The sequence below is a fragment of the Myotis lucifugus genome, unplaced genomic scaffold (genome assembly GCF_000147115.1).
Source record: "Myotis lucifugus unplaced genomic scaffold, Myoluc2.0 scaffold_423, whole genome shotgun sequence".
In the NCBI taxonomy this organism is placed as follows: Eukaryota; Metazoa; Chordata; class Mammalia; order Chiroptera; family Vespertilionidae; genus Myotis; species Myotis lucifugus.
The window spans coordinates 748,452-773,751 of NW_005871471.1; the positions used below are offsets into that span (position 1 = coordinate 748,452).

At 34.6% G+C, this 25,300-nt stretch overlaps 1 protein-coding gene across 1 annotated transcript in view; it reads left to right on the forward strand.

The window, feature by feature from the left end:
* Positions 1-25,300, forward strand: part of IFT80 (intraflagellar transport 80) — a 106,077-nt gene that overhangs the window by 74,178 nt on the left and 6,599 nt on the right. The window contains exons 10-19 of the mRNA XM_023744001.1: positions 1,350-1,468; positions 4,925-4,999; positions 9,232-9,395; positions 12,176-12,240; positions 13,648-13,783; positions 14,204-14,351; positions 16,008-16,179; positions 17,089-17,178; positions 17,723-17,895; positions 21,166-21,328. Of these exons, the coding sequence (XP_023599769.1) occupies positions 1,350-1,468; positions 4,925-4,999; positions 9,232-9,395; positions 12,176-12,240; positions 13,648-13,783; positions 14,204-14,351; positions 16,008-16,179; positions 17,089-17,178; positions 17,723-17,895; positions 21,166-21,328 (1,305 nt within the window). The remainder of the gene's footprint in view (positions 1-1,349; positions 1,469-4,924; positions 5,000-9,231; positions 9,396-12,175; positions 12,241-13,647; positions 13,784-14,203; positions 14,352-16,007; positions 16,180-17,088; positions 17,179-17,722; positions 17,896-21,165; positions 21,329-25,300) is intronic.

The window sequence follows — 25,300 nt, forward strand, 5'->3', positions numbered from 1 at the left end:
CCCACTGGTGCACAAATCCTTGCACCAGGCCTCTAATAAAAATAGAATATGCCTTATAGGTAGAAGTACTTAAAAGAAATACTTATAAGATGTTTGACTTTATTTTCCTATCTTTTTACTATACCCTTTCATTCTTCATTAATACTGTAATTGTCACATTAAACTGTATTTATAAAGATGATATCATTTTGAGGGGAATTTGAAGCAATACTAATTACAATTAAACTCTTTTTCTCTATTTTTCAGATGTTACTATAATATCGTACCCATTCTGGCCAGAGATTAGATAAGTTTAACTTGCCCAACATTTTTCCTAATTTTTGGCAAATCATCCCCAACTTTAGGATTTTTGGCTGATACTACCAACTGTTAAAATTCTTGCAAACTTTATTCTGTTACAAACATAACAATTTTGACTATCAAAGGCAAATCTCCTTTTGTTAGTTGGTGCTTAACTTTCTTTATATTATCTCTGTGTTTTTACATATGGAAATATTTTCTCCCCCTCTGTGCAGCTTGGTTTTTTCACTATGCACTAACACTTCCTACTCTACTTTTGAAATTGTTATATCTCTTATTTTAGAACTTAAATTTTTTAAAATATTTTTTATTGATTTCAGAGAGAAAGGGAGAGATAGAAACATCAATAATGAGAGAATCATTGATCAGCTGCCTCCTGCACGCCCCCTACTGGGAATTGAGCCTGCAACCCAGGCATGTGCCCTTGACCAGAATCGAACCTGGGACCCTTCAGTTTGCAGGCCGACACTCCATCCACTGAGCCAAACCGGCTAGGGCTAGAACTTAAATTTTAAAGTAAAATCTAACCCTAAAAAGATATAATCATACTGTTTGGGGCAGAAATTATACAGGGTGGGGCAAAAGTAGGTTTATAGTTGTAAGAACACAAAACACAGAGTTTATTCTTGTACTATTATTATTTATTAATTATTGTATTATTTTCCATACGAACAATTGTAAACCTACTTTTGCCCCAATCTGTATACTTTCTTTCCAACTCCTATTTGCCACACTCCTTTGATTATGTTATAGCATTTTCACCTTATTGCTCCATTGCTACATCATTCAGATTGGCTTGCATGTTAGGAATCTCTATATATCTTTTTCTATTTATTTCTAAGAAGTTTTTTATGTCTATAATTTTGTTGGTTGATTTTATACCCAAACATGTCATCTTATCCTAGTTACTATTGAATTCTTCTTTTTTATATGATTGGACAATCATGAGAGCATTGAATTTTTTGTTTTTCAAAATCTTGCTAACTTACCTAATAAAAGTTTGATGTATTTTAATGTTGTTTGTTGGTATTTCATTTTTTCTTGTTTAGGTCCGTAACGTTCTTAATGATGCAGTGGATTTACTGGAATTCCGTGATAGAGTCATTAAAGCATCTTTGAACTATGCCCACTTAGTTGTTTCAACGTCTCTTCAATGTTATGTGTTCTCGTAAGCATCTTGCATTTCTTAAAAATCCAGTTTTGTCTGTGATGAGGAATTTATTTTTAATCTTTCACATCAAGTTCCTATCCTGAACTTCATCCCAAACAAGAGTGAGAAAAAGTGAGCCGAGAGCAGTGAAAATAGATCTAATGAAGTTTGTGAATCAAAGGTTAATACTCACTTTTAAAATACTTCTCTGAAATAGTGTTTGCTCTTACTTTCCTCACAGTTCTAAGGAATTTAGTATAATTTGATTTCAAAGCACAGGAAAGACTAGGAGCAGCTGATAAATGATGCAAAAATGAACTTCCTAACCATTGGAATAGGGGACAACTAGCAGCCTGACAACAGAGTGAAATATATTCATTCATTAAGGACACAAGGAGCTATTTAGGCTTAACATCATAGCCTGTGGTAATCACATTCATATTGATGATCCAAAGTTGTCCAGAAATAATGAAAGCAAATATTATTCGGTATACTTTGTATTAGAAAGCAGGGAATGATTCCACACATCCAGGACTTTCACCTAAACATACTTGGTATTTAAAACAGTAGCTCAGTATGTGCTAATAAATGTTGAACAACTAACTTTTTGCCTTGATTTGCATTTTCTGCTGATTTCTATGATGTAAATACTTCTACTATGGCCAATTTCAAGCTATCAATGTGTAGTGTCTGAAAGCAGAATTGAGAAGAGGTATCTTATAACATTATATGGTTATAGTCTAATCATCATTGAATATAAAATCGAGGATAGAGATTATATGTCTTATTCAACATTTACATGCCCAGTTACCTACTAGCACAGTGTCCGACATGTAGTAGGTACTTAATAAATAAGGAAGTATTTTTGAGTAAATAAATGGATTGAAAAACATGAAAAATAGTGTTGTCTTGGTATCCTCATGCCCAGTAATACATAATGCAAACTAATACATTTGCTAATTTAATTAACCATTGTTATAACTGTGTATTAATATTTCTCACTCACTATGTATAAATTTGCTACAAGTGAGAATCTGCAACTTCGTATAATAGCCAAGTCTGGAGTAATGAAATGAGAGAAGCAAAGGAGAGAGCATTAAGAAACAAGCAGCTCAATTGTACATGAAAATGTTTTTCTTTCATAAAGAGAAAGAGCAACAGGAAGAATTTGAGAAAAGTCAAGAGAGATACCAAGTTAAACCGTTGAGATATGGGGAAGGTACTATAGAGTGTGAGAAAATATCAATCATTCAATGGACATAAGTATTTGAATAATTAGTTTTCATGGGGTTGAGGAAATAGAGAATATTTCTTCAGTTTAGGATTTTTTTTGTCTCAAGTAGGTAAGACTTGTTGGCTCTTTATAGTGGCAAGGATTAGTTTGAATCTGTAGGATTAGTATCATTATGTGTTACTTGTATTAGAGAGGTTGCTTTTTAAAATAATTACTAACAGTTCAGTAGGTTTGTGTTTTGTTTTTTTGTCACTCCAGTAACTATCTTTTACTAGTTAATATGTGGCAAAATATAAGATTGCTTCTCTTTTGTTTTCTGATTTACCATGACTCCCATCTCTTGTTGTCAAGACATTTATTAAGGTACAGAATATTTACTAAAGTGAAATACCAGGTAGCAGTAGTGGGAATGAGTAGGACTGACACCTATGATCACCAAAACATATTTCATTAAATTGAAAACACCTACTAATATTTTATGTAATCACTATTACTTATTGGGCACTATTATACTATTTTTTATGTTCATGACTTAATATACTCTGTGTGTTGGGTATTATTATTATTACTAGAGGCCCAATGCACAAAATTCATACAAGAGTAGGCCTTCCTTCCCCGGTTGCTGGCACCAGCTTCCCTCAGGCACCCAGGACCTGAGCTTCCCTTGCAGCCCCAGCTTCTTCCGGAAGGACATCCGGTCTAATTAGCATATTACTCTTTTATTATTATAGATTATTCCCATTTTATGAGATGAAGAAACTAAAGGACACAGAGTAATTAAATAACTGGCCCTAGATCCACTTACTTAACTTTTTTTTACTAAAGGAAGAGCTGGGATTTTAATCCAAGTTTTTAATAACTGTTGCCCCTTTTTTACTAATAAAATATAGTTTTTAAAACTAACTTGCAAGCAATATACAGTTTATATGAGAAGTTCTAGAAAAGAAAAAAGTTCTGCAAAAAGAAAAATATATATAAGCAACTCTATGTTAAATATTCATCTGATTTCACCAATAATTGTATAGAATACACTCATTCAACATTACAGTTTGGGGAGTTTATATTTCCATGACATGTAATTTTGTGAATGGATATTTTTAAAAAATTTACATAATCATTGTTCTTATTAGTTATCTTGACAAAGAACGAAGGTTAATTCTAATAACTTCATGAATGAAACATGCCATATTTTTTTCTAAAATACAAAAGCACATCTTTATTATATCTGCAACCCCCAGATTTATTCATTGTTTTGCTTTATACATGCATTTAATTATTGAAATATGGGTATCAGACTCTGCATTAGCCAAGATTAATTTGTGTGTTTACTCACTTCAACCTTCCCTTCCCCCATCTTCTGGATCTGAATATGAAATTTAAAACATTGCTTCCATGAAAGTAATTGAGAGAGATTCAGAATATATAAGAGTAATAAAACATTTTAAACTGTGAAGCAACCGATTACTTGGAGATAGGTTTTACAGGCTCTAAATGTTCTGTCCGCTCATCCCTATCGTTGAATCATATTACACTATAAAAACCAAAGGAGTTATTTGTTCACTTATGTATCCATTTATTTAATAAGTATTTATATAATATTTTACAGTTTACAGAATGCTTCACAAACATCTGTTTGGGAGACCTGTATGAGAAATAAATCATGTTTATCATGTTCTTGTTACGTATTATAAATGTTTGTTCAGTATCTGCTATATAAGAGGCAGTTAGCTAAATACTTGGGTAAGTTGTCATTATCTTCATTTTACATATAAGGAAACTGATGCTTAGAGGATTAAGCTTCTTAAACTCATATGGCTGACAGGTGGTGAAACCAGATTTCTAATCTTGATCCATTTAGGCAAAAACCCATCCCCTTTACACTATGCCATGCTGCTACTGTTTTTCAGATGAGAAACATTAGACGAGTTGCCCGAATCACAGAGCTAATAGATTTTACTTGGACTTACACTTAGGATTCCTCAATTCATTTATTGTGATTCCTACAATTAACTTTTATTAAATGCTTCCTGTGTGCTAGGTTTAGGGACAGAGTCTCTGTGTTCTGTTGAGGGATACAAAAATTAAGTGAATAATTTCAGAACAGTGTGCCAACCGCTGTAATAGAAATATATACAAAGTTACTGTGAAACTAAAAACACTTAAAATGAATACCTATCTCCTTATTAAAAAGTGTTCCGTGTTTTAAATGTTAATAAATTTCTATTTTATTTGTCTTTCAGTACAAAGAACTGGAATACACCACTTATATTTGATCTCAAAGAAGGAACTGTTAGTTTAATTCTGCAAGCAGAAAGGTAATTTATCATCTTTGACTACTGAATTTTGGGTTAAAATATTTCAAATCACAGCAAAGCACTCGTTAAAGCATGCCATTTAAGAATGTCATATTAGTCATTAGGTATCAATCTGTTTCTACTATTTATTTTTTTAAGAGTAAGAGAATAAGGTCTTAGATCAATGGTTCTGAAACTTTTTGGTCTTCAAATTTGCTTACATTCATAAAATGATATGGAGGGTTATATGAGGGTTATAGATATTACCATTTACTATAGTATTAGAAATTAAAATTGAGATTTAAAAGTTATTAATTTTAAATTATGAGAATAAACTCGGAAGTAAATATCAGATTAATGACATGAGAAAATGAGAGTGAACCGGGCAAATTATTATGAAATAGTTTTGACCTCAAGGTCCCTCTATTTTCTATTGTTTTTATTTTTTATTTTTTAAGTATATTTTTATTAATTTCAGAGAGGAAGGGAGAGTGAGAGAGAGATAGAGACATCAATGATGAGAGATCAATCATTAATCAGCTGCCTCCTGCATGCCCCCTACTGGGGATCAAGCCTGCAACCCAGGCTTGTGCCCTTGACTGGAATCGAACCCAGGACCCTTCAATCCACAGGCAGACACTTTATCCCCTGAGCCAAACCGGCTAGGGCTCTGTTTTTGTTTTTAAATATTGGTTGAAACTCATTAATTTTATAAGCCACTACTTGGCTGTGACCTGAAGTTTAAAAAATGATATCCTCTGCCAACACTCTCAGTGTATATAGGACAAAGAAACTCCAGACCAAATAACTGGAGTAACTCAGGAATCTACACTTATCCATGAAAACTATCAGTCTTTCAAGTACATTGATACCCTGCTGAATCACAAGTCAAACTTAGAAAACTACAACCCAATAAAACCTGGAATAAAGTATGAAAATGTAATAGACAATTACCTAAAATAGCTAGCTATGAAAATATTTGCACAAAACCTTGTATTTTATTCTTTATCCCTTTACTCACTACCTAAGCAGCTCTTAATAGTGTTTATTATCAGGTTTTCTAGCCCACAGCATTTTATAAATAGCAAATCAGAAGAGGAATGGTGCTGGTGGGCTGTTAGAGGTTGGCACAGTGACAGAAAGAAAAGTGACTGGCTGGCAAGGGAGCATAGAGAAAACTTAAAGCACAGAACTGTGGAGCTAAGCGGCATCATTATTTTGATGCACCAACAGATTCTCATGAGTCAAAGCTGTCAGTTAACTAGTTACTGAAGAGTATGATCATCATATTGATGACCTTGATTGATCAAGAAAATAATTGTGTCAAGTTTTGTATCATCTGTTTAATGAAATTGAATATATGATTTATTTATTTAGTTATATCATAAATTTTAAAAATAAAAAGACATCTTTGCTACTTAAAGGTAAGATGTTGTCCAAAAAACATTTCTGACATTTTTTTACTCAAACAATTTCAAATAAATTTATTTATACATTATTTATAAATATGTAATTTTTAAATATGCTCTTAATAAATGCATATATCAATGGAATCAATTATTAGGTAATTAAAGAATTGCTGGTCTTATTTGTACATTTAGATATGTTTGCCCCTTGAAACTGTTTACTCGCAAGGAGATTAAAAGAAGAGAAAATGCTTTTATTTATTTGTTTATTTATTTATTTAAATCTTCACCCGAGGATATGTGGGTTTTTTAATTGGTTTTTAGAGAGAGAGGAAAGGAGAGAGAGAGAGAGAGAGAGAGAGAGAAAGAGAGAGAAACATCAGTGTGATAAACATTGATCAGTTGCCTCTGGTAAGTGCCCCGTCCAACTGGGGATTCAACCCACAACCTTTTAGTGTACTGGACGATGCTCCAGACAAGTCAGCCAACCTGGCCAGGGCGAGAAAATGCTTTTAGTTCTGAGACTAAGAAAGAATGTATACTAATACAATAGGTCACTTTGTCAACATTAGCAAATATGCACTAATGTGTAAAAGTCAAACCTTTAATTAAATAAAGTACACACTAATAATCAAGTATTAATTTAATTAAAGTGTATATATTCGGGCTTTATTATATACTAACTTTTAATTGTTTTTGTGTTTATTTCCTATTTGTTTCCATAGCAAGAAAGAATAATTAGCAATTCCCAAGTCAAGAAATAGTTCTGAATCAAGGATATTAAAACCTTGAACATAAGATTTTAAAAAGTAATAATGTGTTCAATATTGAAGAAATAGACACTCCAATATAGCAGTAGTAGGAGTGTAAATCAATGCAACCTTTCAAAGGGCCGTTTAACAATATATATTAAAATTTTAACAGTATAAGACCTTTGATCCAATAATTGCATTTCTAGAAGCTGTAGCAAGGAAATTAGTAAGGTAGATGTACAGGGATGTGTATAGAATCTAGACATTCTTTAAAACAGTAAATAATTTGAAATAAACGTCCATTAGGAATGAGTTAACTAAGTAAAGTTATGGTATATCCATACTTTATTTGCTATAAGTTATCTTTCTGGAGATATGATTGCAAGAGATCTTTTGATTTCTCCGTATTGTTTGAATTGGTGTGTGTTATGGTGGTTTTTTTTTTTTTGCAATGTTTATATCAAAGAAAAAAATAGCAGCCATAAAATATTTACATTTTGACTTAATAAAAAATTAACTACACAGAACCCTTATACCTTGAATATAATTATCAACACAGCAAATGAACCCTAGTCCCTGCTATTTAAAAATGTGTTCTTTTAGATATGAATAAATTTACCAATGGTCATTATACTATTTTAAAGTCAAAGCATTTAATTTTAATAAATGCTGGCCCTAATGTTAATTTTTTAAATTATGTTTTTATTCATTTTTAAAGAGAGAGGAAGGGAGAGGGATAGAGAGATAAAAACATCGATGAGAGAGGAACATCATTGATTGACTGCCTGCTGCATGCACCCCTACTGGGGATTGAGCCTGCAAGCCAGACATGTGCCCTGACTGGGAATCGAACCAGCAACCTCCTGGTTCCTGGATCAGCGCTCAACCACTGAGCAACACCGGCCAGGCCCTAATGTTAATTTTTGAGTCATTTCTACTGTTTTGGACTTTAACCGATATTTAATCTTTGTCTTTAACATAATCATTAATTGTGAAATCTGTTTAATTGTGAAATCTGTTTAATGCTGTTTCATGATACAACTAGTATCAGGCATTAAAATCACTGAATGTAAATTGTGAGATTTTCTTATTGCCTTTGTATAGAGATGCTTCTTTAGGAAAGGAAAGGAATTGCAAGTATAATGTAAAAGGGGTCAAAATAGGGTAGTGTTTATGAGCATTTTCATTTTACTTCTCCTACCTCCATTAAAAAACAAGAACCTGGAAACAAAACAACCAGTGTTGACTTTGCAGGTTGTTTGTATATTTCATTTTGTTTATACCTATGTACTTATTTTAATTGTAAGGTTTAGGTTTTTCCAAAGGATAAACTATTGTCTAATATAAAAATACTAGAGGCACCTGGCCTGCACCCTCTCGCAATCTGGGACATCCCTCTCACAATCTGGGACTGCTGGCTCCTAACCACTCACCTGCCTGCCTGGTCACCCCTAACCACTCGCCTGCCTGCCTGGTCACCCCTAACCACTCGCCTGCCTGCCTGGTCACCCCTAACCACTCTGCCTGATTGCCCCTAACCACTCGCCTGCCTGCCTGATCGCCCCTAACTGCCTCTGCCTCGGCCCCCGCGGCTTCGTACAGAAGGAAGTCCAAAAGGTCATTCAACTGTCTGTTCTAATTAGCATATTATGCTTTTATTACTTATAAAAATACTAGAGGCCTGGTGCACAACATCGTGCACTGGGAAGCAGGGGGTGTTTGTCAGCCTGGCCTGCGCCCTTTTGCAGTCCAGGACCCCTTGGGGGATGTCTGCCTGCCCACAGGGAGCGGGCCTAAGCCAGCAGGTGGACATCCCCTGGGAGGTCCTTAGTGCTGCTGCAGAGGTGGGAGAGGCTCCCATCACTGCTGCTGCGCTCACCAGCTGTGAGCCCGGCTTCTGGCTGAGTGGTGCTCCCCTATGGGAGCACACTGACCATCAGGGGGCAGCTCCTGCATTGAGCGTCTGCCCCCTGGTGGTCAGTGCGCGTCATAGTGACCGGTCATTCCGTCGTTTGGTCGCTTTGCATATTAAGGTTTTATTATATAGGATAGTATACTCCTATTTGAGAATATTTTTTAATTCTTTATTTTTTAGACATTTTCTTCTTGTAGATGGTGGTGGTATCTATTTATATTCTTATGAAGGGCGCTTCATTTCTTCTCCAAAATTTCCTGGAATGAGAACAGATATTCTGAATGCACAGACTGTATCTCTGAGTAATGATACCATAGCAATAAAAGACAAAGCCGATGAAAAAAGTGAGTACATTTTTATAATCTCCTATGTCAAATATCCGTGAAATTTGTTAACACTATAAAATTTTCACACATTAACTTTCATTTTCTTATCTATTGATATGTAACTTTCTATGAAAGAAATATGAACTTTCTAATTTGTCCTAGTCATGAATTAATGAAAGAACTGAACTATATATAAAGTTGTCATACTTTATTTAACAAATAGATATTGTTACAATAACAAAACTCAGTGGTAAGGAATAAATCTTTATATATTCGGTAGCTGTTGGTAGAGATTGAATTCAAGATTGTGAGTCTGAAAAAGGTTTGTTAATTTTTAAGTTTATTGATCTTTTTAAATATTTCTTTTTCTTTTGGTAACATAGTAAATATTGTGCTTCATTGTACTATCTATTTTGCTTACATTTTTAAAAATCAATATTTTAAATTGGTGAAGTAGAACAAAATCATGAATAATTTTAATTTTTCATATAAAAATCTAGACCACATACTTAAAAATACATATGTCAGGTGTTTTGTAATTGCATAGTTCGGTAAAACATTTGGTAATTGTTTTGTTTTTAAGGACTTCCTTTCTAGGTAAAAAGGGAGAAAAGGAAAGGAAATCATTTCTAGATAGCAGACAGATTTAAGATGGCTGTGTAACTGTTAATTATAATTAGGAAGTCAGATTTTTGCTTTCAATAAACATAGATTTGAAAATCTCAGTCATCACTATGAGTAATTTATACTTTTCTTATTGAACACCACATAGTGTAGGTAGGAGCTTTAATATATATGTATATTTCCAACTGAATATACCAACTGAATATAACTTATATGTGAAACATTTCATTATTCTTTAGTCCTTTGATAGTTCATAGAATTTTACAGTTAGAAAGAATTATGAATATTTTCAGAAACAGATTTATATGCCAATAAACTTTGTTTTATTTACATACATTTTGATTATTGAGTAAGATAATCATGTAACTTCATTTTGCTGTAAATAGAAAATCAAAAAGATTAAAATTATTGTAGAACTGATATAAAATGAGAAGGAAAATATTTTCCTTATGTTCCCTTTTAAAGAAACTAGTGATCATTAATGGCTAAATAGAGGTATATGTTAACAATGGAAAACCCAATTGAAGTACCTAAATCTTTACCCTGGAATTTAAAAAATTTCCTTTCAACGGGGCCATCCACAAATAAAATCAGTGGTTCCTTTCTAATTTGGGAGGTCCTTTATAGGCATGATTCTTGAACCAAGCACAGTACTCTATATCATGGTAGGTGCTCAATGAATACATGATAATGGATTTGAATATACCCCTGTGGGTGACTGGTTAAGTAATAGATAGGTACTGCTTTTGACTTCTGTCTTGCACAGATACAATAGGATATTAGTGTTGGTGATTATTTGAAACAAATAATCTGGGTATGAGGAGCGTGAAAGTTAGAGAGCAGTTACAGTACTTATGTTTAGAAGCAACTCTTTCAGCTCCCAGTTTCTGTTACATGTTATCACCAAAACACAGGTCCAGCCTCCCATAGATCAGGGCCACTTAGAGATGTGGAAAAGTAGATGAGTTCATCCTTTACCTCCAGCTCTTTCTAATATGCGCAGTCAGCATAGGATGGAAGGCTTTTTAAAAAATTATTAGTTTGTATAGTTATGAAAATAACTGGGTTTACCAAGCCCAAATCATATTTTAAAAATGGAAGCCAAAATTTTCTAATTATATTTCTATATTTAATTCAAAATTCTGTTATATATTTTTCTTTTTCATCTCTCTCAGCATAATTGGCAGTCTTAGAACATAACTTACTGTTATGACATGATTCCTCTGTGAATATAACCAGTGACCTCAAACTTAATATCTTAAGGTTTACTAAAAACTAAAATAAATATAGTAAAAGTGTGCTCCTCTAGGATTTAATATCACATTATACATATTTTAGCATTTTTATTATCTTTATAAATTACCCAGTTTTTTTTCTGACTGTTTGTACCATTTCTGTCTTTTCATTCTGTAATCCTATGTGCATGTTCAGTTACATAAAATGACTCCAGTTGGGTTGAATCTTGGGCTGAAATAATTCTGGAATTACTTAAAGAGAATCACAGAAACATTCCAACAATCTTCCCACCCTCGCCCCAACAGTCTTTTTTTTTTTTTTTTAAAAATATATTTTATTGATTTTTTACAGAGAGAAAGGGAGAGGGATAGAGACAGCCTCTGCTCCACGCAGAGAATCCCTGTTAGCAAACAAGGACACTCCTATCCCTCAGGAGATGGCAAGGGTTCAAGTTCTCTGCCAGGGACCCAGGACAAACACCCAACAAATTATACCATAGTGGTATGCTGGCCACAGGGAACTGAACAGTATGTAACACATTGCCTAGTAGTATAGTAGGCACTTGACACAATTTTCCTTTGTGAAGTAATGATTGTCTGTGATGTTATACTGGGTCTAAATCAGTTATCAAAATTAGAGATTACATTCAGACTTGGACTTGCCATTGTTGATCCTATGCAGCATTGAAGCCATGCCATTAATAACCACTCTAATTAGGGAATGTATGTTTTAGGAAGTATCCAGTTCCACTGTTTTCAGAAGAAATATGACCCCTTTAATAAGTAGACATTTGATGCTGCTGCTCTTCTGTGCTGATAGATACTCAATGGGCCGCCGAGTTAAATAATTTCTCATGAGGACTATATAATTCCATTGAAGTTTACCAATAAAAATTTTTAATGTAATACATTAACTAATGTTCTACTTTTTTTTTCAAGTTATCTTCCTCTTTGAGGCATCAACTGGAAAACCATTAGGTGATGGAAAGATTCTCTCTCATACGGTAATGGACATTAGCTATTTCTAATGTAAATAGCCACCGTTTATTTCCTTTAGTATTTATTTTCAATTTGAATAACATATATTTGTATGATTCAGAAATTAAAAAATCGTAAAAAAGTATACAGTGAAAATGTCTGCCTCCACCTGTTCCTCATCAATAGGTTTTCTACCAAATAAGTAACCACTTTATTAATCTCTTACATATCCTTCCAGAGATTTTTAATGCAAACACAAACAGAACTGATATGTCCTTTTTCCACTCTTTTACAAAACCGTAAAATACAACTCTGCACCTTTTCTCACACACTATTTCTGGAGAACTTTCCATATCATCATATGAAGTACTTTCCCAAATCTTCCCCCATCTCACCATACATATAACATTTTATGGATGTATCAGAATTTCTTTAACCTGTATCCAAGTGATGGACATTTGTTTCCAGTCTTTTGCTGTTACAATATTGCCAAGATGACTTACCTTGCAAATACCTTCTTGCACAAGTTTTAGTGTATTCTGGGAGAAATTCTTGAATTGCTGGCTTTTAAAGATGTTATGATAGTATACGTAGATACAATTATTTGGTGCAATCAGGATTCTTGCTGAATTCACAGATCCCAGCAAGTCTTCAGACATAGTACACAGTAAACAAATACCCCTTGAATTAAATTGAAATCAATCCATACAGAACCATTTTCAAATGATGAGAAAATGCATTTCACTAGCTAGTATAATAATGTAATAGATTACTGCAATATGTGAGAAATACTTTGTTATTGTACACAGATCACTAATTGTGCAGTCAGAAGTCTGGATTATAAATCCTAGATATGCTTCTTACCAGCTTTTTCTGAGCAAACTCACTTAATGGCCATGGATCTCTGTCTTCTCATCTGCAATATAAGTATAATATCTACATCAGAAGATTATTTTCTGTTTCACAAGAAATGAATGTGAAAGAATCTATAAAATATAAGGCTTTAAAAACATAAGATATTTCCATAAATCAGTCCTTACAAATCTTTAAAATATAGGCAATCTACTTAGAGTAAATTGTGGTGTGAGGAGCTTAATCAAATCTCTCATGTGATGCCCAGACTTGCCTTATCCTTTCACCCTGACTACTCAGATGGAAGTATTTTTTAGCTTACTGTTTCAAAATATACATTATTTTAGTGTTTTAAGGGGCATCTTTCCCTGGCCAAAAACCCCCACAAAATACATGTTAGTTAGTATAGCTTTTGAATTATTAGCGTATTAGCAGTTTAAAATTATTTAACAGGGACAGTTTATCACTATAAGTGAGGGAGTGATATTTAATAGATCTTTAAGTAAACAAATGTTCTTTAATAATTAAAATGATCTGATGGTTAAGCACTAAAACTAATCCAGTATTTTTTTTAATTTTAGAATGAAATTTTGGAAATTGCTCTGGATCAAAAAGGACTTACGAATGACAGAAAAATTGCTTTTATTGATAAAAATAGAGATCTCTATATCACCTCAGTGAAACGATTTGGGAAGGAAGAACAAATTATCAAACTTGGTAAAATTATTGTAATAATTTAGAATTGTAATTACTTTCCAATTTTCTTAGATCTACTCTGTCAGATATTATACTAAATAGCTTATTTGCTTGAATGAATCTATGAATGCTTTGATCTCATAACATTTATTAGCTATTAGTTCCATTTTAATAGCAGGTCTTTAGCTGCCACAGCTAAGTTGGCATTGAAGAAAGACTTGCAAATTAAAAATATAATGGTTCTGGATAGGATATTCAAATATTTCCATCAATTCTTATGTGAATTTTTGTACATGTTTTCACCATTATGTGATCAGAAAATAGTCAGACCTACCAGAAATTAGATAGGGTCTTGTATGTCAAGATATATTTTAAAGATATATTTTTAATACTTATTATATAGTGGAACTAACAGTACATTAACATTCTTTTTACAATAAGGAACAATGGTGCATACTTTGGCGTGGAGTGACACATGCAATATCCTTTGTGGACTTCAAGATACTCGATTTACAGTGTGGTATTACCCCAATACAGTTTATGTGGACAAAGACATTTTGCCCAAAACATTATATGAAAGGGATGCCAGGTAACATTTTACTGCACAGAATTATTTATTATGTAAATAAAACTAATAGAGTGTCATGTCTTTGCCTCTAATTTTAATCCTGCAAATATCTTTCACTTTACTCAGTCAACTGAATACTTTGTTAAGCTAAAGCTAGCTTAGTGAGACTTAATTGATGGAACCAAGTTGAAAATGTTTTATAAAACTACTTATTTACTGGTTTCTTATGTGAATATAATTTCCATTGTATGAGTATAATTTTAAAGCTTAATGTTGTTTAATGGTAACTCAAGTAGTTTTTTTCAATGTGATTTTAATATAGCCACTCTGAAGATTTTTCAGTGGTACACAACCTTGTGACAACCTTTACTCTCGCCCAGATTGTCATTGACTTTAAGCCTTTCAGGAATGTATGTGTTCTAAAAGTGAATTCAATCTACAATTTAATTTTTAAATTAATATTTTTTAAAAAATATATTTTATTGATTTTTCACAGAGAGGAAGGGAGAGGGATAGAGAGTCAGAAACATCGATGAGAGAGAAACATCGATCAGCTGCCTCCTGCACACCCCCCACTGGGGATGTGCCCGCAACCAAGGTACATGCCCTTGACCAGAATCGAACCTGGGACCTTTCAGTCCGCAGGCCGACGCTCTATCCACTGAGCCAAACTGGTTATGGCAATTTTTAAATTAATATTTTAATATTATAGAAAAATATGTAAAATTACTGAAAAGTTTTTTAAATTTTATATGCTTCAGAAAATCAAATACATTTATAGTTCTAAATTCTCTAAGAAATAGCAAGGGGAGTCCTAGCTGGTTTGGTTCAGTGGATAGAGTGTCAGCCCGTGGACTAAAGGGTTCCAGTTTGATTCTGGTCAAGGGCATGTACCTCAGTTGCAGGCTCGATCTCCGGCCCTGGTCAGGGCTCCTGTGGGAGGCAACCAATCGATGTATCTCTCTCACATTGATGTTTCTCTCTCCCTGTCCCCCCCCCCCCTTCCAATCTCTCTAAAAATCAATGGAAATATATCCTCTAGTGAGGATTAACAAAGAAAAGGAAAAAAAAGAAATAGTAAGGGCATCTCTCACTCTTAATAAAATAGGAATACAAAGGCTTTTCAACTCTAAACCTTAACTTGAAAACCTATTTGGAGTTCACTTTTAATTTTTAAATTTATAACCTTAACAAAACTGGACAGGCATCATTTTAAAAGTTTTCAAATGAATAAAGAGAAGTTATCATTAAAGAAAAAAAAAGAGAAGTTAGTCTCTTAAAGTTGACCTCTTCTTATGGTGAAGAAATATTCTTGAAATCAGCTTAATTTTTAATGGTTTACACTTTAATACTTTAAAAGTTCAAGTAAAGTCATTTAATCATTTGTCTGATTTACCTTAGGACTGAGGGGAAAAGTCATTTGAAATGCTTTTAGGAATAGTTCTCACATATATAATAGATTTGCCACGTTAAATAGCATATTTTGCTCCAAGTATAAATAAAAAGTTAGATTCAGATGTTTATTTGAATATATACATTCTCCATGGAATTAACTTTTTTGGATGTGTTTTGAAAGTTGGATACTTTATATATATGTCCGGGATTAACTCTCCAAATTTAATATATATGAAAAATTTGCTCAGAATATAAATTGCACTTTGCTTTTTTTTTCTACAGTGAATTTAGTAAAAATCCCCATATTGTGAGTTTTGTGGGAAATCAGGTAACTATAAGAAGAGCCGATGGCTCACTGGTTCACATGAGCATACCACCATATCCTGCTATTCTCCATGAATATGTCAACAGTTCCAAATGGGAAGATGCTATAAGACTCTGTCGCTTTGTCAAGGTACTGACATTTCAGACCCATAGTTGTGTGTATATTGTGCATTAGTTTACACAATGTCTTTGTCCAAGATGAGAAATGACAACAGTTAAGGGCTGTGGAAATACGCAATCAGGATCATGTCTCTTTTTATAAGTGAAGATATGAGTGATCCAGAGGGTGGGTGCTTTGTGATTTATTCTCTGAGGAAGCCGTCATTTAAATGGGTAGCATCTTAACATTGATACATATAAAAGGTCTTCTGTGGAACTTTTCTAAAGTCAGGTTCCCAACTTCTACCCCCACAGAGTTTCTAATTTCTTAAATCTGGGGAGAGGCCTGGGCATAGTTTTTAAGTTCCTCAGATGATTCGTGCAGCTAAGGTTAAGAATCTGCCTTAGATCAGCATTTCCCAACCTGGTTGAATCAGGATTTTCCAAATGTGTTTGACCACAGAACTCTTTTGTTGAATATAGTTTAACATTCCTTAGAATCCACTTTAATGGAGTGACTTTTTGATGTTTTTCTTAAAAGGGGTTGTTGGTGGCAATCTGCTATAATAGCATTATCCAAGTACCTCCCCATTCCTCAGGTTCCCTGTATGTTGTATTCTTTAACATCTTATCCAAAAGACTGGAGGGTTGTTAAGTTATCTTAAAAGTATATTGTGAGTTCAAATGGAATCTCTGATACTCAGAAAATTTAAAACATTTATTTAAAAGTAGTTCTCTATGTGTTATTAATGCATTTTAACAAAATAGCCACAGTGAAATTTCTACATCATTAAGTTATTGAATTATTCGTTCTTTCAGTGCCAGGCTCAGTATTTTTTTTATTTTCAATTAAAATATAATTTTGTTATATTTTAAATCACTGTTTATTTTTAAAATTCAGCCATGTAATTGAGATAATTATTCTCATATTTCATTTTAGGAACAAACCATGTGGGCTTGCCTAGCTGCTATGGCAGTTGCTAATCAAGATATGACAACTGCAGAAATAGCCTACGCAGCGATTGGTGAGGTAAATAATGTTCACTTATGTCAGTGGTTCTCAACCTGTGGGTCGCCAACCTGTGGGTCGCGACCCCTTTGGGGATCCAACAACCCTTTCACAGGGGTCGCCTAAGACCATCGAAAAACACATATATAATTACATATTGTTTTTGTGATTAATCACTATGCTTTAATTATGTTCAATTTGTAACAATGAAAATACATCCTACATACCAGATATTTACATTACGATTCATAACAGTAGCAAAATTACAGTTACGAAGTAGCAACAAAAATAATTTTATGGTTGGGGGTCTCCACAACATGAGGAACTATATTAAAGGGTAGCAGCATTAGGAAGGTTGAGAACCACTGTAATTATATATGTGTTTTCCGATGGTCTTAGGCGACCCCTGTGAAAGGGTCGTTCGACCCCCAAAGGGGTTGCGACCCACACGTTGGTGACCCACAGGTTGAGAACTGCTGACTTATGTGCATATATGTGTGTGTGTTTTGCCATAATTTGTTATATTTCTGTTATTATCCAATTCAAATATATTTTCTTTTATTAGATTGATAAAGTTCAATACATCAATTCTATAAAAGATCTTCCATCTAAAGAATCAAAAATGGCCCACATATTAATGTTTAGTGGGAATATACAGGAAGCTGAAATACTACTTCTTCAGGCTGGCCTTGTTTACCAAGCAATCCAGATAAATATTAACCTCTACAACTGGGAAAGGTAATAAAAATAGTTTTTATCAATTCCAAAACCAGATTGAGCTTACTCTTTTAACCACCACTTTAGTAAATTACATTTTTCACTGTATTTCATAGTTTCCTAACAGCACAAAAGAATTTATTCATGTTTGTATTTGTGAGTAGTTTGTAATTAAAGATTTATGCCTTCTCTGAACTTGTGATTGATTAAAAGTTAGGGTGTAAAGAAGAATAGAGTCTAGGATGTGTCCCAAATTTCTGATTTCAGTAATTGAATAATACTACTGAAAATGATAATATTGCAGATTTGGAAGGGAAAATAGTTCAGTTTTAGGCTTATTGAATTTGAAATATTTGGGGAGAAATATGTGGTAATAGTTTATTAAATGGACCAGGGCCTCATGGGAAAGATTTGAAACAGAAATGTAGATTTTGGAGTCATCAGGAAATGGATGGTAGTTGAAGCCAAAAGAATGGATGGAATAAACTGGGGGATGTGTGGAGTGAGAAGGCATCGACAACACTTAGGGGATGAGTGAAAGAAGAGAAAGCCACTGGAAGATTGGGATACAGCAGTCAGGCAGTCAGAGAGAAGAGCCAAGAGAAATTTGTGATGCTACGGAGGAAAGAGGAAAGGATTTATAGTAAGGAGTGGTTGGTAGTAACGTTAGCCTTGAGGCAGATAGCTTTCTAAGACAGAGTGGCACGCTTTTCCTTCCCTATGTGTTAGGTTCCCACACTCATTCTCTCAAATACGTGTCTCTCAGTGAACAGGGTTGTAGTGCTTGTATGCATACACCCGAAGTTACTATGTTATAAAATTGGCATGCCTACTTTTCCAGGTTAGAAATGTCTTTCATCGTCTTTGTTTCTCTCTGGGCTCAAATATAACCCATAAATCTTTTCAATTACAGGCCTCTTAGAGTAGAATTTTTTTATAGCTATCCTATCTCTACTTTCCTTTAAATAAAAGTAACAAGAATGGCAGATAGTTCTTTTTGTCATTGACATACTATGGTCTTTTTATTTAATTTATACACTAATGATCTATATACTGTTCATACAATTCAGCCATTCTGTTTCGGTCCTTTATTTATTTATTTATTTATTTTTAATAATGTGCCTTTTCTTTCTTTCTTTCTTTTTTAAATATATATTTTATTGATTTTTTTTTTACAGAGAGGAAGGGAGAGGAATAGAGAGTTAGAAACATCCATGAGAGAGAAACATCCATCAGCTGCCTTCTGCACACCCCCTACTGTGGATGTGCCCGCAACCAAGGTACACGTCCTTGACCGGAATCAAACCTGGGACCCTTCAGTCCGCAGGCCAACGCTCTGTCCACTGAGCCAGAAATGGTTAGGGCTAGGTCCTTTATTTAGACAAATTGGCTGTCATTGTTTAATTGTACAAAAGATCATGAAAAATGTTTTTGGTTCTATAAACATGAATAAGTCATTGTCCTGAATGTATTCTTAATTCATAAATTTTAAAGTAATTAGTTTGGAAAGAAACAGCATGAATAATATTTTTAAAACTCTATATTAAATAACTAATAAAAATTATGTATACCATTATCAAGCTATGAATTGCATAAGAAATAGGAAAGAATAATGTTTAAAGATTCAGTGTCCTAGCAGGAAGATGAGGATATTGCCTCTGATGGCTTCTATTGATAACTTATAATATAGATAAATAATATATATTATTTGTTATATATAACATATATGATGTCCTCTGAACATTTCTTGTACCTCCATGACCTAAGTGAAACTTACCTCTTCCCAAAGGACATTGCTTCTCTACTATCCTCTCAAATGGAGTCAGTTATTTCTGACTCCACAGTTCTTAGGATCTGAATGTGAATGGAGTTGGTGTCCTTTTTGCCTCCCTCATTTTTTTTCCCTAGCTTATAAAATCTCTGATTCTTCCCTAACTGGTTTGGCTCAGTGGATAGAGCGTCGGCCTGCGAAATGAAAGGTCCCAGGTTCGATTCTGGTCAAGGGCATGTACCGTGGTTGCGGGCACATCCCTAGTGGGGGGTGTGCAGGAGGCAGCTGATCGATGTTTCTCTCTCATCGATGTTTCTGACTCTCTGTCCCACTCCCTTCCTCTCTGTGAAAAATCAATAAAATATATTTTTAAAAAATCTCTGATCCTTTGAGAGTTATGTCACGTAACCCGGCTTTTTTTCTGCGTAACTTCCCTATTATTTCTATATCCTGCTCCCTGTACCGCCCTTCTCCCCTACCTCCAATTTTCAGACCCTACCTTAAGATATTAGATCTCAGGGAGAGGGAAAACAAGAGGGCCAGAGGATTTCCTGGGGAGAGAATGAACACTGGGTGCTCTTTATTCCTCCCGCCTACCTGCCACCCCTCTTTCCTGTGTTCCTTGCTTGTTGTCTTAACTATAAACCAGTGGGTTGGTTAAGTGCTGGTAGACCTTTGTGTCTACCTGATAAAGATCCAGGAGCATCGTTCCAGGATTCTGGTTACTGTTACACACTTGACTCCAAAAGTGCACCTCTCATCTAGCCCTCTGACCTGCCATATTTGTTTCCAGCATCTGGCTATCCAACTGCCTTTTCAACATTTCCATTGGATGTCTCATGTTTGAGTTCAAATTTGTGTTTATTCCCTCCTAAACTTGGTCCCCCTCCAGTAACCTATATTATCTTGTCAGTCCGTGCAAAGCTGGAAATCTAGGACTTAACATTTGACATTTTCCTTATACTCCACCCCCACCTCCCAATTACCAATTATTTTTCCTCCCAAATACCTCTTACTCTTACCCGCTTTACTAGCATCCCTAAGATGATCCAAGTTTTTCTCAGTATCACGTCATCACTGATCTCTGCATCTGCTCTTCCTCTCCTCCCCTCCTTCATTATGTAGTCATAATGGTCTTGTCACAGTGTGAATCTGATCATGTCACTCTTGACCTCTGACGCCTTGAAATTAAACCCGCAGTTTCCCATCTCTTTTAGCATAATTATCAAAGGCTGAGTAAAAAGGACTTCAAGTAGTCAAGAAGTTACTATAGCTGCTAAGAAACTTTTATGTATTGTCTTCATTTCCAAACTCTACAGGTATTTCTGACACCACTTGGAATATTTGTTGCTATTGCATATTCATTCATTCAGCAGATATTTATTGAGTGCCTGCCATATTAGACATATTTAGACATTATATGGAGGTCTGCTTTAAAAAAAAACAAACACGAAAAAAACAGTCTCTTGGTGAAGTATCTGGTTATTTAAGAATACCTGTTTGGAAAGGTTGTTGAATAGGAAAAGGGCAAATGCTGTGGCTAAGGATGGGGGCTATGGAATCAAACCTGGGTTTGACTTCTGGTTCTGCATTTATAGCTCTGTGATCTTGGACAGGTTACTGAGGCTCTGTAAATCCAGTCGTCTTATGTTGAAAATGACGATAATAAACCTCATATTTATTGTCAGGATTTTAAAATTGTAAAAAATTTTTTGCATACTGCCTAACAGTAAGCCTACAATAAATGGTAGCTATTGTTCATTTTTAAAAGATTGAGTGCTGTCATGTGCTAGGTTTTAAGCTCTGTGAATACAGCAGTGAACAAAATCAACCAAGTTCTGTGATGATAATTTTTTATTCTAAAAGGTATGGCTAAGATAAAAAGGTTGGAGTAGGAGGAAGAGGGATATATATTTAGATCCAATATAAGAATCAGTTTATAACAGCATAGTCCAAAGAATGGATTGGATGATAAATATAGTAGATTGCCTTTAAAATCCCTGAACTTCTATATTTGTTTAAAACCTTTAGAAAGGAACAGATTTTGATGTGTTATTCCATTTGAGAAGCACAGTCTCGCTGGCTTGTGCTTCTGTCATTCCTACTTGAATTTGAAAATTGCCTGCAACCTAACAAAATACAGTCCTTAAAGACTTATAGGTAAGCAAGTTCACTTTGGATATTTGGTGGTGGTCTGTTCTTGAAAAACAGGTGAGGCGTAGAAACTAAAAACTCCAGATACACATATTGATTCTCTATGTAAGTATTAATAAAAATAATTTCTCTACTTCTACCAGTTAGTTATATGAAGTGATTTTGCCTTATTCAAGTTATGCAAAAAATCATATTTAGAGTTATCTTTTTATATAACTTCCTTCTATTTAAAATCAGAGAAGATACATGGATTTATTCCAGCCCCATAATCTAATGTCACATTTGTTTGGTTGCCAAATAACCATTTGCTAGAGACATACTGTTCCCATTACCCTTATATAGTTTGGAGTGAATTACCTCCTAAATGTGGTAAGGAAACATTTTATACCCAGAGTGTACTTTTAGAGAACATTTAAAATAGCACATTTGAGTGTTTATCTTTAGCCATTGCTTTTTAATCAGATAAATTAATACATATTTTATAATAATAATGGCTATAATGATAGATAATGCTTAGTATCTATCTAGTATCTAAATGCAGGATTAGGCATCATATTCTATCCTTTCTACGTAATTAAATGTATTGATGTTCCATAACAAAGTATCTCTTTGGAATTTTTGTAAAGCCCCACCCAGAATGGATGCTTACATATACTCCCCACTTAGAACACTTCTAGCTGTGTGAGGTCAAGAGCTCCTTCCCTCATCATGTACAATCAGAAAGAATGGGAAACGGAACTTCTAAAGTGCCAAAGGGTGGTTCACCAGAGTTTCCACTCACACACACATCACTGGAACCAGAGCCTTAGGGATATACAGTAGAAGGGGATGAAATGGGAGAGGGTTAGAAAGATTAAGGCAGATAATTTTTACTTCTCATCTTTTGATCCTCTATGAATAGTTTTTTGCCTTCTCTTATCTTCCACTTTGTTTCTGTATGTTCCAATACCTCTACATTCTTTTCTATGTATCCTTTTTTTCCCCTGAAAGACTTCAAGTCACAGAGGAATAAAGGAACTTTGTGAGGAGTTTGTGATGGGCAGCAAATACCCTTGAATTTAGCAATATGGTTTATGCCAAATATATTTTTATAAGAACTTGTGGTGGTAAATTTTGGCATTATCATTTGTATTAATGTGACTTACATTCATAATTTTTTCATATTGTATTTAACTTCTCAATTGTCTATCAATTGTCAGTTAATACACACAGCATATCTAAAATCTTAAAGAGATTATTTAGTTTAGATCAAACCAAAGCATGCTAAGATTTAAATAGATTTTCCTACTAAAGAGTCACATGTTGCAAAAAAATCGAGTCAGTAGTCAATATTGTCTAAAACAGTGGTCGGCAAACTCATTAGTCAACAGAGCTAAATATCAACAGTACAACGATTAAAATTTCTTTTGAGAGACAAATTTTTAAAACTTAAACTATATAGGTAGGTACATTATTATTAACTTAATTAGGGTACTCCTAAGCTGGCCTTTGCTAAAAACGTCCTCAATCTGATTGAGGTACGTTCGCTGAGGTCGACCCCTTCCAACTCTCCCATCCACACTCGTCTTGTATACTTGTTTCAGATAGACCAGTGTGGATGGGAGAGTTGAAAGGGGTCGACCTTCAGCGAACGTACCTCAAAACAATGTACCTCCCCCGCGCTGTGTATCCCGTGGCCCACCTGCGCTGCGCCTCCTGTCGCCCGACCGACCACACCCCCCACTTCTTCTAACGCCACTTCTTCAAAATAGACTCGCCCAGGCCGAAAACCGACTTCTGCGCATGGACCACGAAGTTTCAATTGCACTGTACGTGCGCGCCTGCACGTGGTATTTTGTGGAAAAGCCACACTCAAGGGGCCAAAGAGCCGCAAGTGGCTTGCGAGCCGAGGTTTGCCGACCACTGGTCTAAAACAACAGATTTATAATAGTTGGCTCTGATAAATCATGACTGGCCTATTCAGAAATTGTAAGTCATGTTAGAAAGCAAGAAAACTTGAGGAACAATGTACTATGACTCTTATGATGGCTGTTTCCCATACTTTAAAACAAGATGACAGGGAACAGTGTTAGGAGAGCTATATATATTCTGCTGGATTGTTCCTCACTCAGCTAATGTGAGTTATGCACAGGATCACGGGTTGAGATGCTGTTCAAAACCTGCATACAAAACCCAGCCTGGAACTGCAGATTAATCTTTTCATTTTCCACCATAGTATCAACATATAGATTTTATGTCTGTGGTGTTGTAATACTGATTTCAGCAATTCATTTACTTCTTGTCTCCTATTTAAATATTACCTTTAAAGTAACATAGTTATGTAGATACTAATTAGAATTTAGTATAGGCCAGTCATGATTTGTCAGAGCCAACTATTATAAATCTGTTGTTTTAGACAATACTGACTACTGACTAGATTTTTTTTAGAATTTATATAAAATTTAAATGGCTGTTAACTTTTTCTAAGAATCAAATGGCAAAGGTGTTTTGTCAAACTTATCCTCAAATTTTATATTCATAATATTTTAAATTTGCTATATTAACAAATTTAGTTGAATATTAAACAGAAAAAAATCATTATAGATTTACAAAAATAGTCAAGATAGCTGAACCAGTTCCATTGAGGGGAAAGTTCATTTATTTGCAGTTTACTATGATTTCAGTGAATTTTCAATGAACACTTACAATACATATACTCTGTAGTACTCACCAAAAATAAATGGAAGCCAAATATTCCTTCAGTAAATGTATAGGTTTTTGAAGGAAACAGACTTATAATAATTATAATAATTACTAGAGGCCCAGTGCACGAAATTCATGCCCGGGGGGGGGGGGGGGCCGGTCCCCCTCAGCCAGACCTGCACCCTCTCCAATTTGGGAGCCTCGGGGGATGTCCAATTGCCAGCTTAGGCCCGATCCCTGCGCCAGCCTGGTCACCCCTAACTGCCCTCCCCTGCCGGCCTGGTCACCCCTATTAACTTTTTTTCTTTAATCTTATCCCCTTCACACACAATTGTATTTGATTTCCTTATTGGCTTCTCCCTGTCACACAATTTTTCTCTCTCCTTTATGTAACACTTTTTCCTACTGACTCATCATTTATAAACTTTTCTTTCCTCCTTCCTACTTCTGTTCCATCATCCTTCTTCCCATCTTTCTCCTACCCTCCCTCCCTCCCTCCCCACATTCCTTCTTTCCTTTATCTTTACCCCTGCCCTCCCTCCCTTTTTCCTTCCTTCCCACCTTAATTTTTTCTTCACTTCCTCCCTCAGACCTGCTTTGCTCCCTCCCCCATTTCTTCCTTCTTCCCATTCTCCTTTTAAGCTCTACCGGCTCCCTTTAAAACTTTTCTTCCCTCGCTCTATCTCTCTCATCCACATTCTTCTCTACTTACTTCCACTGGTTTAATATCGATCTACGTGCCTAATTATTCACTATCATTTATCTGTTTTTCTTTTCTGATTCCTACTTTTAAAATCTGTCCCTAGTACACAACTATAC